The sequence below is a fragment of the Kogia breviceps genome, chromosome 6, assembly GCF_026419965.1.
Source record: "Kogia breviceps isolate mKogBre1 chromosome 6, mKogBre1 haplotype 1, whole genome shotgun sequence".
In the NCBI taxonomy this organism is placed as follows: domain Eukaryota; kingdom Metazoa; phylum Chordata; class Mammalia; order Artiodactyla; family Physeteridae; genus Kogia; species Kogia breviceps.
Window position 1 is genome coordinate 113,841,511 of NC_081315.1, and position 19,350 is coordinate 113,860,860.

Consider the following 19,350-nt stretch of genomic DNA (forward strand, 5'->3'; position numbering starts at 1 on the left):
TAGTAAGTGGAAGTTTAATAAAGTGCAAAAGCTCTTCAAGTCATGATATACATTTTTCATAGAATCATAACATTTTAATAAGCTGTATTAATGTGCTAGATATCCTCTTTGCATAAGAAAACACAAATATTTAATAAACCTAGTGAATAGCAATTTTGCCTGCTGTCTTACATTTTTAGTTTTCACACTGGAGAGCATTTTCACCACTACTTCATAACTGTTTATCACTCTGAGTTTCATGTAAACAAATACAGGGGATGGCTAGTGACATCCTCCCTCTATTAGGTAGGAGGACTCCAGTCAGAAACCTCCTCACCTTTTAAAATGCAAACAAGTATATCTCTGCCAGCTGCTTACATCTCCCAAGGTTTTTAGAGAAATATCAATGTGAAATGAGGACTTCTAAGTATGAATAGAACAACTGAGTAGTGTCCCCTACCATTTAAAAAAACATATCCTTTGCTTGGGGGTTGGGGGGAATATACCTGAACATTTTTCCTCTCAAGTAAACTTTACAAAGTTTTTCATATATACCACATTATACTTCTTAGAGTTTTATTCATATTTGAATCACATAGTAATTTTTAGTTCTATGGAGTGATCATTTCAAATTTTATAATGCTATTTTTTATAAACACTTAAAATATAAAGATTAGAAATAGATTAAACCAAACAAATCCTTTCAATAGCTCACCTTCCTCGGCCACTAATTGGAGAAGAATAGAGAATGTGACCTTTTAAAGACCGTATGGCTTCATTCTCCTAATTCTACTACCAGCATAGACATATTAATAAAATACCAAATATCTGCATGCAAAGTAGAAAACTGATTAATCTCATGTAAATACCAAAGAACTAGACATTTAACAGCACATACAAAAATAGGTGATATATGGTCTATGCTTTTCACTTAGAAATAGTCATGTTAAGATGATATTTAGTTATTGGGTTGGCCAAAGATGTTACGGGAAAACCCTGAACAAACTTTTTGGCCAAGCCGATATTTAATGAGACGGTATATATTTGTGATTTAGATCTAAGATGTAGGGGAAAAAATCTAACTGATAGCCTCTCTCATATATGGATAGAATGGATTTAGAATTTAATATGTAGACTTATTCATTTTATACAGGAAGAGAAATTGGAGTCTCATTTACAAAACCTGTCCACTCTTATGGCACCAACATATAAGAAACTTGCACCTGATGCATATAATAATCAGGTAAGTTTAAACAGTCATTGGCAATGATTAGAACACTTTACTTACTCATTATTGATGGCCTATCTTTCCAAAAATATTTTTGAAGCAACGATTTTCCTTTATTTTTCTAACATTTTCTCTTCCTAATTGTTGAAACCACTGCAGTGTTCTGTTTCTGATATATGAATATTTGATATATGAAAATTACACCATCCAAAAGAGTGTATTTTTGGTCTTTTAATCTGTAAAGATAATGAGCTTTTAAGGCTCACAAGCTGTTTTACCTACTAATCTTGTTCTCATATGGATAATTTTATCTGTAAGCAGATTTTAGTGATTAATTGCAATTATATGGCTCATACTATAGGTTCTAACCACCTGTTAACTGTTTCCACAGCAAGTCTATACATTTAAAGCCATGAGTGTGCTACTTTGTAAGTGTATATACATGTGTTGAGATATGTCAGATTTTGCTAGATTTTTCCTTTTTCTTTTTCCTTTCCTATTTTCTAAGTGTGTGCTGGGTTGTACCTATATGGAAGGCCAGGTGACTTGTTCAGAAATGCTCGTGAAGGAGGCAAAAGACCATGAAGTCTACACTGTTTCAATAACATCAACAGCAAAAGCACTAAATGAAAGCCTGTTATGAACTAGATGCTGTGTTTAGTCACTGTGTACATTAAGATGAGCAATGCAGATTCTCTGTCTTTACAAAACTCCTTCCTTAGAGGAGACAGAGATATGTAAAATGCCAGCTATACAAAAAAATGATAACAGCTGGGACAGAACACACGTTTCTGAAGGAACAAAAAGGTTCTCCCTGAAAGTAGAGATGTAAGGTCACAAATGGCCTTGGAGGCCATACAGAGATCTTTGAACTTTATCTTATAGGTAAGAGGCCTACCACTAGGGTGTTCTAAGTGTATATTGGGGACGGTGAAGGTGAAGTGATTTAACTTGAAAAGGTCACTCAAGCCAAATAAATGAAATACAGCTTAGATTATAGGAGATTAAATTAGAGAAGTAAGCTATTGCAATCACTGGGCAAGAGATGCTAAGGTTCTAATTTAACGAAATAGCAGTAGTGATAGAGAAAATGAAATAAGTATGTGAAATATTTGGTGGAACTTATAAACTTAGTGACCAATCAGATTTGAGAATGAGCAAAAGAGAGAATTTGAGGGTCCACCACATTTCTGGCTTGGACAGGTGGTTCTGTTAGTATTAGGAATCAGTGAGAAAAAGTAAGTTTGGAGGAGATAAGGAGAAGATGACAAATTTCATTTTGGACATGCTAGGTTTGACATACTTCTAGGATAATTAAAAGAAAAATCGGGAGAAAAATCCAAGTTAGCACTGTGATTTGGGAGTTATCAAAATGCAGGAAGTAGTTAGTAGTAAATACAATTTTTCAGAGTGAAGATTACAAAGAGAAGGGGCTAATGAGTTTAATATTTAACACTTTAGGGGTGAGTAGGTGAAGAGAAACCAGTGACGGAGGGACTGGGGGTAGGAGCAATGGAATAGGAGAGGTTAAAGATTTAAGAGGAAGATTGATAGATGGAGGAAAGCTTGAGGTGATGAGAAGGCATTCAGAGCAGAGTACACAGCAGCATTGATACGGGAAAGCGTGAAGTGTGACACATTTTGCAAACATTGTCATTTACTTAATAATGTTAAAGACTCTAAGGGGACTAGATTAGTCTACATAGCAGAGACAGACAGGGCACCAATTCTAGTCAACAATTTAGCTATTCTTGTTTCCATTGTGGACTTTAACATTTTCCCCAAACATCAATTCTTTTTTCTTTCTATTTTTTTAAGTGGGAGCAAAGGAGGCAACTTTAATAATGACTGTCTCTTTGTAAGTTGTTTTATGTCACAGCCTAGATATTTAGAGATATACGTGAATGTCTATGAAAATTATTTTAAATGCTATTAATAACAGTGGGACTAATACTCTTACTTTTACAACCTTACCTATTTTAATCAGTGTCACAGAAAAGTATAAGGAATGGTTTGCTACTGTTATAAAATAATTCTGATGAGCAAAATAATAAATCAAGCTATAAAAAGAAAATAAATTGAGTCTATGTTGCTAGATTTCAAGTTTGGCCATTTTCTGTTGAGTGAATTTTTTATAGGGGATATTAATCAAATGGCTTTAACTGGGGAAAGGGACAGAACAACAAGCATTGATGTTCTTACTCCTTTGTTTCCTATTATAGACTGTCTCATACAAACTTGATTATCTAAGCATTTATATTCTACACTATTACTTTTGTTTGGAGTACTTTATGCACTTCCTGAACCTGGAATATCTAAAATATGAAGGTGCCCCAAGTTTTTAAGTTATAACAAGATGATTAGGTATAATTCCTTAGATGTGTTTTAATATTTGTATATCAGTAAATGTGTAGATAGCTATACTAAACAATTGGCATGAAGTTTCAGTTAAGCAAGATGAATAAGGTCTACAGAGCTGCTGTACAGTCGTACGTATAGTCAACAATAATGTACATTTTAAAATTTGTTAAAAGTGTAGCTCTCATGTTAAGTGTTCTTACCACAATAAAATAAAATTTAAATACATAAATACATTCATACATTAAAAAATAAATGTAATGTCTATATAAACTAAATCAACTAATGGCTAAGAACGAATAAGGTGTTTTTTATTACTGGAAAGTTTATCCATATGTCTTCACATGGTTTAGAGACCCCAGAAAACAGCCATGTGATCTTTTCCTGCAGTGTACATAACACATCAAGGTTATAGGTGCTGTGAAAGTCTACTCTTTGGTATTTGCCTCCTTCCCCCAACTGAATATAGTACATTTATTTCTCATATATGAATGTTCTTCTTTGCTTTGTTCCTTGATTTCATAAAGTCTTATTGCTGAAGTTAAGCTTCTTTGGGTCTTCACAGCATTTCTTCTGTCAGCTCCATGGAATTAGAATATAGGTTTTCTTAACTTAAATATCCTTTATATCTATCCAGTAGAGTTATATTTCTCTATCTTTTCTATGGTTATCTTACCATTAAACTTTAGGACTGAATAAGCAGGCTCAAATCTCCAAATCATGTGCTTTCGTCATGTGTGGAGATGACATTTTAAACCAAGAAGACTTTCTATGACAATGGAAATATTTTCTGTCTACACTGTTCAGAACAGTAGTAACTAGCTACATGTGGTTACTGAACACTTGATATGTGGTTAGTGCAATTGAGTTAATGAACTTTTCATTTTAATTAATTTAAATTTAAATTGCTACATGTGGCTAGTAGCTTCCGTATTGAACAGCACAGATTTACACCATCAGAAAGCCATGCACTTAGAACTGTCTTCCAGACATAGAGATAAATTTCCAGTAATCCATTCACAGACCCCTGCATGGTATTTCTTATGAGATGGCATGAGTCTAAGGACCAGCTAGATTTTGTGTACATTTTTATTCAAGGAACAGAATAAAGCTAACTAGATCACAGCATCACACAATATTATTACACTAATATATGTGTAATTAGAGTCCCAAAAGAAGGACAGAAAAATATTTTTAAATATAATGGCCAATTATTTTTCAAATTTGTTCTAAACCAGAAACCCATTGATCCAAGAAGCTCAGCAAGCCCCAAATGGTCGTGGGGGGGAGATATGAAGAAACTATATAAAATCACATTAAAAGCAATTTGCTTACAGTGATTAAGAGAAAATGTGAAAAGTAGATGGGGGACAAAAGACCTTACTTAAAGGGAAAAAATGGATAGTAGACACACAAGACTTAAAGTCTGAGAAAGATGCAAGAAAAAAGAGGAAAAAATCCTTAAAGTACAGAAAGAAAAAAAAAAGACTATCAATCTAGAAATCTATAACCAGTAAAAACAACTCTCAAAAGTGAAGGCAAAAATAAAGATTTTTTTTTCAAGCATACAAAAGCTGAAATAAATAATTTACCACCACCGGCAGACTAAAACTTCAAAAATGTTAAAGGAAGCCCTCTGATAGAAAGAAAAATGATACCAGATAGAAATCTGGATTGGCAAAAAGGAATAAAAACATCATAAATAGTAGATATGCGAGTAAAAAGACTTTTTCCCCTTATTTAAAAAATTTCTTTACAAGATAGTTCGTTATTTTAAAATATATTAAAAATGTAATTTAAGGTTTATAACATGTAAAAGTAGCACAGAGGCTTGGGGATTGGAAGTATACTATACTTATAGTATACTATAAGATTCTTATATTATATATGGATGTAATGGTATATTACTTGAATATAGACTGTACACTACACTGTAAACCTTAAAGCAGACAGCCACTAACAAAAAGTGTGTAACTAATACCCCAGTAAAGAGATGAGAATGGAATTAATCCCAAAACATATTTTAAAATATGGAACTAAAAGAAAGCTAAAACAAATACAAAACAAATAGCAAATAGTATGTTTAATCTCAGCCATATCAAAAACCACATTAAATGTATATTTTTTAACACTCCCAATTAAAAGGCAGAGCTTGTGATATTGAATAATCACATTGATACAGAAAAATTGTGATATTTAAAAAAGCAAGAACCAAGAAATACCATGCTAATGTCAATCAAAAGAAAGCTGGAGTGATATTAATAGCAAAGTAGATTTCATAGCAAGGAATATTATAAAGAGGATCATTTTATAATGATAAAAAGGTCAGTTTAGCAAGAGATTATGATAATCCTAACCATGCATCTAATAATAGTTTTAAATTTTATTAAACAAAAACTGATACAACTAAAAACAAAGCTACCATTACAGTTTTCAATATATCTCTCTCAAACCATTAGAACAAGTAGACAGAAAATGAGTAAAGGGACAGAAGACTTGAACAACACTTTTAACGAAATTGATGTTATGTATAGAACTCCCCATGCAATGACAGAATTAACATTATTTTCAAATATACAAGGATGATTTACCAAGATACTTTATATTCTGGGTCATGAAATAAGTATTGATACGTTTAAAAGCCACAAAATATGTTCTCTGATCACAATGAAATTAAATTGAAAATCTGTACCAGAAGGATACCTAAAAAATCCCTAAATATGTGGAAACTTATAAACTTATTTCTTTTTTTTTTTTTTTTTTTTGCAGTACGTGGGCCTCTCACTGCTGTGGCCTCTCCTGTTGCGGAGCACAGGCTCCGGACGCACAGGCTCAGCAGCCATGGCTCACGGGCCCGACCAGGGCACGAACCCGTGTCCCCTGCATCGGCAGGCGGCCTCTCAACCACTGTGCCACCAGGGAAGCCCTTAGCAACTTATTTCTAAATGACCTGTGGGCCAAAGAATAAATCACAGGGAGAAAGTATTTCAAACTGAATGAAAATGCAGATGTGACATTGAAATTTGTGGGATGCAGCTATGAAGCTCACTTAGAGAAAGATTTATAGCATTGAACATTTATATCAGAAATGTTATATAGGGCTTCCCTGGTGGTGCAGTGGTTGAGAATCCGCCTACCAATGCAGGGGACACGGGTTCATGCCCCAGTCCGGGAAGATCCCACATGCCACAGAGTGGCTGGGCCCGTGAGCCATGGCAGCTGAGCCTGTGCGTCCGGAGCCTGTGCTCCGCAACGGGAGAGGCCACAACAGCGAGAGGCCCGCGTACCACCAAAAAAAAAAAAAATGTTATATAAAGTTTCAAATCAATGATCTATGCTTATATCCTATGAGGCTTGGAAAAAGAGCAATTTTAGCCATATAAAAGGCAGAAGGAAGGAACAACTAAAGGTAAGAACAGAAATCAATGAAATAGAATACAGAAAACAGAATATATCAGTGAAACCAAAAGCTAGTACTTTGAGTCAATTTGTTCAAGAAAAAAAGAGAAGGTACAAATTGTCAATATCAAGAATTAGAAATGAGACACCATTACATATCCTACAGACAGTAAAAGAATAATAATGAAAACATTATTAAAACTTTATGAAAATAAGTTTAATGACTTAGATGAAATGGGCAAAGTCCTTGAAAGGCACAAATTACTGAAGCTTACTAAAGAAAAAATACCATGAATAGTCCTATATCTATTAAAAAATTGAATTTGTAATTAAAAACTTTCCCCAAAAGAAAACTCCAGGCCCAGATGATTTCCCTTCCCAATTTCACTCATTATTTAAGAAAGAAAGAATAGTTCAATGGAAACTCTTCTAGACAGTAGCAAAGGAGTAAATACTTCCCAACTCATTCTATGAGGCTGGAAATATCCTGGTACTAAAATCAGACAAGAGCATTAAAGAAAAAATAAAGTCCAATGATCTTCATGAATATTGATGTGAAAATTCTTAACAAAATTTCATCTAAATACATCCAACGATATGTAAAAGGATAATATGATCAAATGGAGTTTATTTCAGGAGCAGCTGGTTCATTTAACACTCAAAGATCAATCAATGTGATTCACCATATTAACTAACATAATGGGGAAAACTATCTCAATAGATAGAGAAAAAGCATTTGACAAAATTTAACATCTATAGAAGGAAACTTTCTCAGCCTGATAAAGGGCATAGATGAAAAACCTAAAACTAACATCACACATAATGGTGAAAGAACTAAGGTGCTTAGTGTTTTTATGGTAAAGCAGCAAGTTAAAGAAGCATTTCATTCCTTAACTTGTTCAGCTAGGTGGAACTGTAATTTCTTTGCTCCGTTTTGTGACATGAAACTTTTTAATGCTATTTTATTGTGATGGAATCATGCCTATTACCTAAGGTAGGCTTTGCCATCTGTGAAAACTCAGTAAATGGAAAGCTAAAATTTTTTTTAAAACACATTATACATTGGGAACAAGAAAAGCATGTCCATTCTCACCACTTCTAGTTAACAGCTTTTTTTTAACTTCTCAAGTAGGTTTTACTATTTGTTGAAGATGTTCTCTGTGCCATATTTATAAACATAAATTTAATATACAATTGTCATACAATAATAAAAATAAATACTTTTTACTCTTTATCAAATGAATGTTTGCTTAAGAAAATTCAAGGGATGTTTTCAAGAATAATTCTCATCTTGCCAGAAAACTTTTTGTGGCAACCTAATTTTTTTAATTGAGGTATAGTTGATTTACAATATTATATGTTTCGCATGTACAACATAGTGATTCACAATTGTTAAAGATTATACTCCATTTATAATTATTATAAAATGTTGGCTATATTCCTTGTGATGTATAATATATCCTTGTATCTTATTCTGTTTAACATCTAACTGGAAATTTTAGTGCAATAGGCAAGAAAAAGAAAATAAAAAGGATACAGATTGAATATGAAGAAATAAAACTATCCTTATTTGCAGACAACATGTGTATGGAAAGTCCCAAAGAGTCTACCAAAAAACCTCCTAGAACTAATAAATGGTTTAGCACAGTTGCAAAGTACAAAAATCAATTGTATTTCTGTATACTAGCAATAAACCATTAAAAATTGAAATGTAAACCAATAACAATTAAAATAACATCAAAAATATGAAATTCTTAATATATATTTGACAAAAATGTACAAGACCTGTGCACTGAAAACTACAAAACATTTGTGAGAGAAATTATAAAGGACCTAAATTACTGGAACGATATACTATGTTCATGGATCACAAGATAAGTATTATTAAGATTTCAGTTTTCCCCAAATTAATCAATGGATTCAGTACATGACCTGTCAAAATCTCACCAGGTGTTCTGAAGGAATTGACAAGGTGATTCTAAAATAAATAGAAATGTAAAGAACCTGTAATAGTCAAACTTTTTTTTTAAAGAACAGAACTTGAATACCTGTACTCCCTGATTTCAAGATTTACTACAAATCCACATTTACTAGTAATCAAGACAGTTGATTATTAGCATATACACACATACATACACACACACACCAGCACACCATTATATAACAAAAGATCAGAATAGAGAGTCTGGAAATAGATTCAACATGTATGGTCAATTGATTTCCAACAAAGGCAATTGAATGGGATAAGTGTAAATTTTTTACCCAGCAGTGTTTGAACAGTTGGATATCCATATGGAAAAAAATTCTTTGACTCTTAATCTCACAGCCTATGTAAAAATCAACTCAAAATGGATTTATTTATGTAAAATTCTAGAAAATGCAAACTACCATAATCTCTAGTGACAGAAAGCAGATCAGTAGTTGCCTGGGAACAAAGTGGGAAGCATGAATTATAAAGAGGTGTGAGGAAACTTTTAGGAATGATAGATATGTACATTATTTTGATTGTGGTAGTGGTTTCATGTATGTATATGTGTGTGTGTGTGTGTATATATATAATCAAATAGTACAATAAACAGCATATATTTAAAGTGTAAGTCAGTTATATCTCAGTAACACTATTAAATAACTTTACTGTGTCAAGGCATTTGCTCTATTTTTTGTCATTCCATTGTATTTGGGGATATAAAATATAATGCTAAAGAACCTTTTTGACCTGCTCAGTACACAGGTCTTGTACTTTTTTGACAAATGTGTGCCTAAAAATTTGAAATGCCTAAGTACTTCCCTAGTCACACACTCGCTTCTATTTTTCAGATTGAATATGAACACAGAGCACCAGAGTGCCGTCTGGGTCTGAAGGAAGGCCGTCCATTCTCAGGGGTCACTGCATGTTTGGACTTCTGTGCTCATGCCCACAGAGACTTGCACAACATGCAGAATGGCAGCACATTGGTAAGTGGTGCTGAGGAGAGGTTAGCAGCATGTCCTGTTGAAGAGTAGAGGACTGGAAGTTAGCAGCATTTAGAGTAATATGTTTTCTGCCGGTATCCCTGCAGAGAACAGTGTTTTCATGAATGATTGCTATTGCAAGGTGACCTTGTTTCGCATAACTAGTACTCTCATAACAGGCTGGCATGTCACATTAGTGGAAAACTGTATTGGCAAGCATGTGAAAATCATGGAAATTCTTGGTGCTAATTTAAACCAGTGACTAAGCCTCGCCAGCTACAATAAGATGCCCAAAAAAATTCTTTCAGAATTCACTGTCAGATATCTAGTAGGTTATAATCAGTTAAGCAAAAAGCCATATACAAGCTAAGGTACCAGTCCAGCTTGCAGAGAAAAGTATAAATGAAAAATGCATCGTCAGTGTCACACCAACTACTACAGAAGGTTCAAAGTGCAAAAGAACCCATTGTAACTACATATTACAGTGGGTAAAATGGATTGGTCCTTGTATTTGAAGGCTTTGGTAAGGGGAGAAAATGGATCCATCTTCAGGGGGAGCAATGTTGCATGCCATCAAAACCCGGGGTGTGGCCTTGCACCTAAAGAGCTGACTCAGAGTGGAGATAAAGAATGAAAAAGCTCAAGTACAGAAACTATGAATTAATCAACCTAATGAATTATCAACATGGATACAGGTGTAATTGAGGAAGATGACCAATGAGACCTAACATGGAAAATAGAAGGCAGGCACTATAGTTAAATTATAGTGTAGAAAAGAATTCAGAGAGATAGTAGGTAGTAGTGGAATTAATTTGAGGAATCTGGTGTGAAATTTTTGTTGAGAAGCAAAGAAGGTATTGGTTTAACGGTTTAGAGCAGGGGTTGGAAAAGTTTTCTGTTAAAAGTTTTGCAGGCCACATAAGATCTCTGTCATATTCTTTGTTTGGGATTTTTTTCAATAAAAAGTTCTTTAAAAATGCAAAACAGAACCATTCTTAGTTCACTGGCCATACAAAAACAGGCTACAAGGCAGTTTGGCCACAGGCCCTAGTTTGCTGATTTCTGATCCTGGAGAACAAACATGAGACTTATCATCCACAATATCTAACACCATCACTCATCAGGTATTGAACACCTGCTCATCATTTGGAGGCTCTGCTAGATTCTGGAAAGTAGAAGAAATAAATGATAGCTAGAGCTATTGTAGGTCTTGAAGATAACCAGTTTTCTCTCCAGCAAGGTGATGGAGAATGGGCAGAGGATGAGAAAGTTTTTGAATGAAGGGGAATTTGCCTCTGATAGGTCACAGGTTCTGTGAGGTGAAATGGAAAGCAGCACTAGAGAGGTAGAAGCAAGTAGGGACAAATTGTGGGAAAAGGTGACAAGTGCTCAGAGGCAAGGATTTGGGAAGACTTATGTGTACAAAGTGAAATGCTCACTTTAATACCATTGCATGTTAAACTTATTTATAAAGGTAAATCTAATATAATCATCACATTCCTTTCAAGAGTATCTTTCAATGATTTTGTATTCCCTTGGGTTTTAAATAACTGTGGCCTCATTTTCTCCGTTAATTAAACACACTAAATACTAAAAGCTAGTATTTTAAAACCAACAAACAATCTTTCATCAAAGCCAGTGTGATTGTGGTCAACAAAAGAAAAAAAGTACCATCAAATTATCAAAGCAGCCGAAGTAGCTTTTTTTTTTTTTCTTTTCAGAAGAGAAATGAGTGAGAAGAGAAACAATAAGTTAGATTTCATGAAGTACAGAGGAGGGAAAAGAAAGGTAGAAGCAGTGTTAACTTACATATATATTACCTGTATCAAGCAAATCTTCAATTTTACATTATTTAGATTTCACTTTGGTATCCTGTGGAAATTTCTTAAACACAGTTAAGGAGAGTTAGCTGTGAGGAAAGATGTGGAATCTCTTTGTGTACAAAGTATGAGATGAGGCAAGTGTGATGTTACCAAAAGCAGAGGAAGTCATTTGGTAGAGGAAACTTGTAGCTTCTTTTTGAAGCTTCTTCCCTTAGTCAGAAATGTATGTGAAGAACAGGGTCACTGCAGGTAACAGTTCCTGATAGATTCCCCCCAAAAAATGTCAACATGAATGTGTTTATCTTGATGTACATTTTGATGCAATTTTCATTAATAACAGACAATCGTGGTTTTATGGTAACAAACCAATCTGGTCCAGTAGGCCAGCACCACAAATCTAAATACTGAGAAGGGAAAACACACGCACACACACACAGCAGCTGTCATCTGGACTGAAACTGAGGCTGTGCTGTCTTATTTCCCGGCCAGGTATGCACTCTCACTAGAGAAGACAATCGAGAAATTGGAGGAAAACCTGAGGATGAGCAGCTCCATGTTCTGCCTCTCTACAAAGTCTCTGATGTGGATGAGTTTGGGAGTGTAGAAGCTCAGGAGGAGAAAAAACGAAATGGTGCCATTCAGGTACTGAGTTCTTTTCGACGGAAAGTCAGGATGTTAGCAGAGCCAGTCAAGACATGCCGACAGAGGAAACTAGAAGCCAAGAAAGCTGCAGCTGAAAAGCTTTCCTCTTTGGAGAACAGCACAAATAAGAATGAAAAGGAAAAGTCTGCCTCCTCTCGTACAAAACAGATTGAAAATGGAAGCCAGGTGAAACAGTTGGCAGGTAAATTTAATGTGAAGCATTGTAGATATATGTGTTACATGACACTTATTTTTAAAATGAACATTGTTAACTTTGGAAGGTTATGTTCAATCATGGTCTTAGTTCTGTACTAGAATTTTCTCTAAGGTAGCAAGGCCCAGGCTTTGTTCTTGGAGATGGTAGTGAGGTGTTGCATCAGCCCCAGTGTGAGGGAGAAGTTTGGATTTTATTCTATAATAAATGGCAAAGTTTTACGGTAAGTGATATGGTGAAATTAGTGTTAATCCATCAACGACAGACAAGCCAATTTAGAGGTAGAGGAGCTAATAGTTTGGAGATTGATGCAGTAAACCAAGAGTAAGGTAATAAAAGCTTGAATTTTGGTGGTAGCAATGAAGATATAGCAAAAGATGACAGAAGCGAATTCTTCCAAAATGATTATCAATACATTGGTGACAAACCATTAGAATGAAGGAGAAAAAATATTTAAGGATGACTCCAAAGACATAAGCCTAGATAATTAAAACAGTACTATTTTTTGAGGTAAGTTTGAAAATAAGATTTATGAGGGAAGGGCAGGAGAATTAGATACCTTTCTTTAGCCATGTTGAGTCTGAGGTTTACGAGGGGAATCCACATATAGCTCTTAAAAAGCTTTTACCCATCAAAATAGATCACATCTATAGTAGTAGCAATAGAGCATTATTTATCAATGGTAGTGGGTATTCTGTTTCTTGCTTTGTCTATAGTTAATACTCTAAAAAGAGAAATCATACAATGTGATGTCCATATCCACATTTCAGAGATGGTATTGGCCTAGCCATTAACAAAAGAAAAATGCATATCTTTTACATTAGTATAATGCTCTGCTTAGAACCAACTGTCTTTGCTTCACAAAGTCAAATCTCCCTACTGATTGATTTTGAAGCTCAGGGATAAAACTAAGTAATTTAGAATAATATGTCAAAGATGTTTAATAAATATTTGTTGATTGGATGACTTACACTAAGAGAAGTAAATCCTATCCACTCCCTGATATCTCTTTTAAGTTAGTTATAAAGTACAATCAGTTAGAACTTTGTGTCTAGTTCCTTCTAACTGGCCTCTGCAGTGATTGTTTCAGTTCTCAGGACTGCCATTGCAGCTCCCTTTATCTGTTCTCATCTCATATTACTCTTTCTTTTAAGTGTGGTCATGAAACAGAAGTGTGACTTCTAAAAGTTTCATTTACAAAGCTGAAAGTTCCTTTAAAGTTGTATCTACAACTGTGTAAATTTCCTTCCTGGAAAGCACCCTAATGAAATAGGGTTTGCCAATTGTATAAGGTGCTTTGGGTATTTAAATGAATGTCATTCTTTTTCTCATAGCATTGCTGAATCTTCCATAACAAATTTTTTGCTACATTACCTATTTAACATATTTGATTGCATGCCAGGCAATGGAGAAATAAAGTAAAATAAGACATGGTCCTTTCCCTCAAGGGACTACTTTGCAGTGAGGTGAGGAGGGGACTAAAAATGGATAATTCCAGTACATTATGACTGTTGCTTTATCTGACTGATGTTTGCAGTGGCTATGAAAAGTATACAGAGTATTACAAAAGCACTAGAAGTTGGGTTTATAGACGGTTTCCTTGAGGAAGGGATAACTATGTCAAGGAAGGGCAGGGAGATGAGGAGGAGGGCTCAGGGCACTTCAAGTAGAGAGTGTGGCTTGATCAAACGCACAGAAGCTCCAGAGAACAGGATGCTGTCGATGGAATGGCTTTTGGATGTTTTATTACATTTTTCACCATTTACCAAAATGTACAGCTGTGTGCTCTGCCATTTTATTTCTAATGCTTTAGACACAAAAAGTTATGCCAGACAGTGATTAGAGAGCTCTGACATTGCTCATGTCCTGGTGTGATGGGTGTCGCATAATTCTAGTGATGGCTCTCACATACATGTAGACATCCTCACTCGTTCTCATAAAGTGCTGATCAAGCCTGTTTGTCCTTGCTCTCTCTCATCCTGTCCACAGAACTTCTGCGACTTTCAGGACCAGTCATGCAGCAGCCCCAGCCCCAACTGCAGAAGCAGCTCCCACAGCCACAGAAGCAGCCACCACATCACCCCCTCACTGATAACCCTCAGTCAGAGTCTGTCAGCTCTTACACTTCTTCTGGATCCACCAGTCTATACATGAGAAGGCCCAATCCAGTTAGTCCTTATCCAAGCTCTTCACACACTTCAGATATTTATGGAGGCGCCAACCCTATGAACCTCTATTCCGCCTCATCCCAAGCTGCAGGTTCATATTTGAATTCTTCTAATCCCATGAGCCCCTACCCTGGGCTTTTGAATCAGAATAACCAATATCCATCATCATATCAATGCAATGGAAGCATATCAATGGACAAGTGCTCCCAATATCTGGGTTCCTATTCTCCCCAGTCTCAGCCCATGGAGCTATACAGGTATGCAAACCAAGATCCTCTGTCTAAGCTAAATCTACCACCCATCCATACGCTTTACCAGCCGAGGTTAGGAAACAGCCAGAGTTTTGCTTCTAAGTACTTAGGTTACGGAAACCAAAATATGCAAGGAGATGCCTTCAGCAGTTGTACTCTTAGACCAAACGTACACCATGTAGGTACATTTCCCCCTTACTCCGCTCATGAGATGGATGGCCACTTCATGGGGGCTGCCTCTCGATTACCATCCAATCTGAGCGATCCAAACACAGACTATAAAAATGGTGAGCATCACCCATCTTCTCATTTAATCCATAACCACAGTGCAGCTCCGGGCATGTTCAACAGCTCTCTTCATGCCCTGCATCTCCCAAACAAGGAGAATGACGTGCTCTCCCACACAGCGAATGGGTTATCTAAGACGCTTCCGGGTCTTAACCATGATGGAACTGCTTCTGTCCAAGAAGGCTTCCACAGAGTACACGACGCTGGCAGTCAGGAAAAGCAGCCTTGTGCTGCCGAGGACAATGACGAGGTCTGGTCTGATAGCGAGCAGAGCTTCCTGGATCCTGACATTGGGGGAGTGGCTGTGGCTCCGACTCATGGGTCCATTCTCATCGAGTGTGCAAAGCGCGAGCTGCACGCCACGACCCCTTTAAAGAATCCCAACAGGAATCACCCCACCAGGATCTCACTTGTCTTTTACCAGCACAAGAGCATGAATGAGCCGAAACATGGCTTGGCGCTCTGGGAAGCCAAAATGGCGGAGAAAGCCCGCGAGAAAGAGGAAGAGTGTGAAAAGTACGGCCCGGACTACGTGCCTCAGAAAACCCACGGCAAAAAAGTGAAACGGGAGCCCGCTGAGTCGCATGAACCCGCCGAGCCCACTTACCTGCGCTTCATCAAGTCCCTTGCCGAAAGGACCATGTCCGTGACCACAGACTCCACAGTAACTACATCTCCATACGCCTTCACTAGGGTCACGGGGCCTTACAACAGATACATATGATGTCGCCCCTTGTGTTGGTTACCTCATTTGAAAAGACCACAACCAATCTGTCCATGGTGTAGTTCTTATGATGTGGGCAGTGGGGAAAGGACACAGTATTCCTGACAAATGTGGTGAGAGGAACCTCAGCTCACCAGCAAAGCAAGAGGTCATCTTACCATAGCACTTAATTTCCACTGACTTCTAAGTGGTCACAGATGGAATCTAGGCAAAAGACCAAAGCATTCTATGCAAAAAGAAGGTGGAGAAGAAAGTGTTCCACAATTTACATTTTTTTAACACTGGTTCTATTATTGGACGAGGTGATGTTTAAAAGTGATATTTTTCCCCCTTACAGCTCTACACATCTGTGACCACTTTTAATAATACCAAGTTTGCATAGTCGTGGAACACAAATCAGACAAGTACTGTAGTATTACAGGGGCAGGAATCTTAAAATACCATCTGGTGCTGAATATACAATGTACTGAAATACTGGAATTATGGCTTTTTAACATGCGGTTTTTACTGTAATCTTAATATTAACTTTTATTTATCAAAATAGCTACAGGAAGCATAAATGAATAGACAGCAAAACACTGAATTTGTTTGGATGTTCTAAGAAATGGTGCTAAGAAAATGGTGTCTTTAACAGTTGAAAATTAATGCCTTTATATCATCAAGATGCTATCAGTGTACTGCAATGCCCCTGAATAATGGGCGTACCTTTTCATTCAAGTTTTTAATCATAATTACCTATTCTTACACAAGCTTAGTTTTTAAAATGTGGACATTTTAAAGGCCTCTGGATTTTGCTCATCCAGTGAAGTCCTTGTAGGACAATAAACATATATATGTACATATATATACACACAAATATGTATATGTGCACAAACATGTATATCTATAAATATTTTAAATGGTGTTTTAGAAGCACTTTGTCTACCTAAGCTTTGACAACTTGAACAATGCTAAGGTACTGAGACGTTTAAAAAAAAAAAAAAGTTTACTTTCATTTTAGAATGCAAAGTTGATTTTTTTTTTAAGGAAACAAAGCTTTTAAAGTATTTTTGCTTTTAGCCATGCATCTGCTGATGAGCAATGTGTCCATTTTTATTACAGCCAGTTAAATCCAAAACGGGACTTATTGGATTCAAGGGAATACATTAGTCCACAAAACACATGTTTTCTGGTGCTCATCTCACATGCTATACTGTAAAACAGTTTTATACGAAATTGTATGACAAGTTCATTGCTCAAATATGTAGAGTTTTAAGAATTTTCTGTTGACTGCAGGTAGTGATTAACCGCATGCTACAGACTCAACAAAGCTAGTTCACTTAAGCAATGCCATTTTACGGATCTGTACGCTCTTCAGCGAACCCAATGGCCGTCTGCCTTTGTGTTGATAATTGTACATTGTTATGCTGTCATTTCTTAGCTTAAGTGTCCTCTTTACCAGGAAGATTGAGCAGACTGATGCCTGCATAAGATTAATAAACAGGGTGAGTTCCATGTGAATCTATTAATTAAAAGGAAAAAAAAACAGGCAGCTGGTTTGCTGTGATGGTTTTAAATCATTAATTTGTATAAAGAAGTGAAAGAGATGTATAGTAAGTAAATTAAATTGTAAACAAAACTTTTTGAACGCAATGCTTTAGTATTTTAGTACTGTAAAAAGAAATTAAATATATATATATATATATATATATATGGATTTGAAGCAGAATTCACGTCATGATGGTGCTACTCAGCCTGCTATAAATATATCATAATGTGAGCTAAGAATTCATTAAAGGTTTGAGTGATGTTCCTATTTGTCATATACCTCAACACTAGTTTGGCAATAGGATATTGAACTGAGAGTGAAAGCTTATAGCATTGTGTACCATCATTTTTTTCCAAGTCTTTTTTTTATTAAAAAAAAAAAAAAGCATACCTTTTTTCAATACTTGATTTCTTAGCAAGTATAACTTGAACTTCAACCTTTTTGTTCTAAAAATTCAGGGATATTTCAGCTCATGTTCTCCTTATGCCAACATGTCACCTGTGTTTATGTAAAATTGTTGTAGGTTAATAAATATATTCTTTTTCAGGGATTTAACCCTTTTATTTTGAATCCCTCCTATTTTACTTGTATATGTCCTGATGTAACTAAAACTAATTTTGTAAATCTGTTGGCTCTTTTTATTGTAAAGAAAAGCATTTTAAGAGTTTGGAGAATCTTTTGACTGTTTCAAGCAGAAAAAAAATTACATGAAAATAGAATGCACTGAGCTGATAAAGGGAAAATTGTTAGGCAGGAGTTTGGCAAGTGACCGTTGGCTAGAGTCCTTCACTCTCTAAATAAAGATGTTTTGATCCTGTAACCAATACAGGCACAGATCCATGAGGACTTCTCTACACAAACAAAACACTTAGGGGGATGGTGTGCAATCAACTGTACAATTATGTCTTAGTCTGTGTACATTTTTGCTTACTAACATTTCAAATAAATTCTTAATCAACGGAGGACTTCGAGTTTTATTGGTCAAATCTTTATAACATGGCTTTTGTCTTTAAAAAAAACTTCTCCAGTTTTTGGCTGTAACCAATTTACAGGCATTTCAAGAACATTTGTTTTGTATTTGTCAAACTGCGTGATTTTAATATTTTGCATATACCATATATCTAACCCCAAATATTTGATTACTTCATGCACATTGGTTGGTTTTGAGTCAGCCATCCCAATATGAGTGAATATTTGGTTTCTGTATCATCCACTGTCATTTGTCAAACTGCTGGCCAACAAGAGCAGGAAGTCTAGTTTGGGGGGTTGAGGAGAGGTTAGGTAGGGAGAAAGAGAGGAAATTGAGTGGCATATTGTAAATATCAGATCTATAATTGTAAATATCAAACCTGCCTCAGAATGAATGGAAAGCAGATCTCCAATTTGCTTATATAGGAATATCAGGTTGACTATATAGCCATACTTGAAAATGCTTCTGAGTGGTGTCAACTTTACTTGAATGAATTTTTCATCTTGATTGACGCACAGTGGTGTACAGTTCACTTCTAAAGCTAGTGGTTAACTTGTGTAGGAAACTTTTGCAGTTTGACACTAATATAATGAATTCTGTGTGCATTTTTCTACGCTTTTTTAAAAAACAGTTTCATTTCATTTTCATGAGATGTTTGGTTGTCTATAAAAATCTGAGGATGGTTATAAATACTGTAAGTATTGTAATGTTATGAATGCAGGTTATTTGAAAGCGTTTATTATTATATCATTCCTGATAACGCTATGTGAGTGTTTTTAATAAAATTTATATTTATTTAATGCACTCTAAGTATTGTCTTGTTGAA

The 19,350-nt window shown here is 35.6% G+C and overlaps 1 protein-coding gene across 2 annotated transcripts in view; it reads left to right on the forward strand.

Annotated features, from left to right (window-relative positions):
- TET2 (tet methylcytosine dioxygenase 2) overlaps positions 1 to 16,076 on the forward strand; it is a 132,197-nt gene extending 116,121 nt beyond the window's left edge. The window contains exons 8-11 of one of the 2 annotated variants that reach the window (XM_059067430.2): positions 1,133 to 1,222; positions 9,782 to 9,919; positions 12,229 to 12,583; positions 14,585 to 16,076. In XM_059067430.2, coding sequence (XP_058923413.1) covers positions 1,133 to 1,222; positions 9,782 to 9,919; positions 12,229 to 12,583; positions 14,585 to 16,026 — 2,025 coding nt within the window. In that variant the 3' untranslated portion in view covers positions 16,027 to 16,076. Of the gene's footprint in view, positions 1 to 1,132; positions 1,223 to 9,781; positions 9,920 to 12,228; positions 12,584 to 14,584 lie in introns of those variants that run through there. The other variant, XR_010841123.1, reaches the window with a different exon arrangement.
- The last annotated feature ends 3,274 nt before the right edge of the window (positions 16,077 to 19,350 follow it).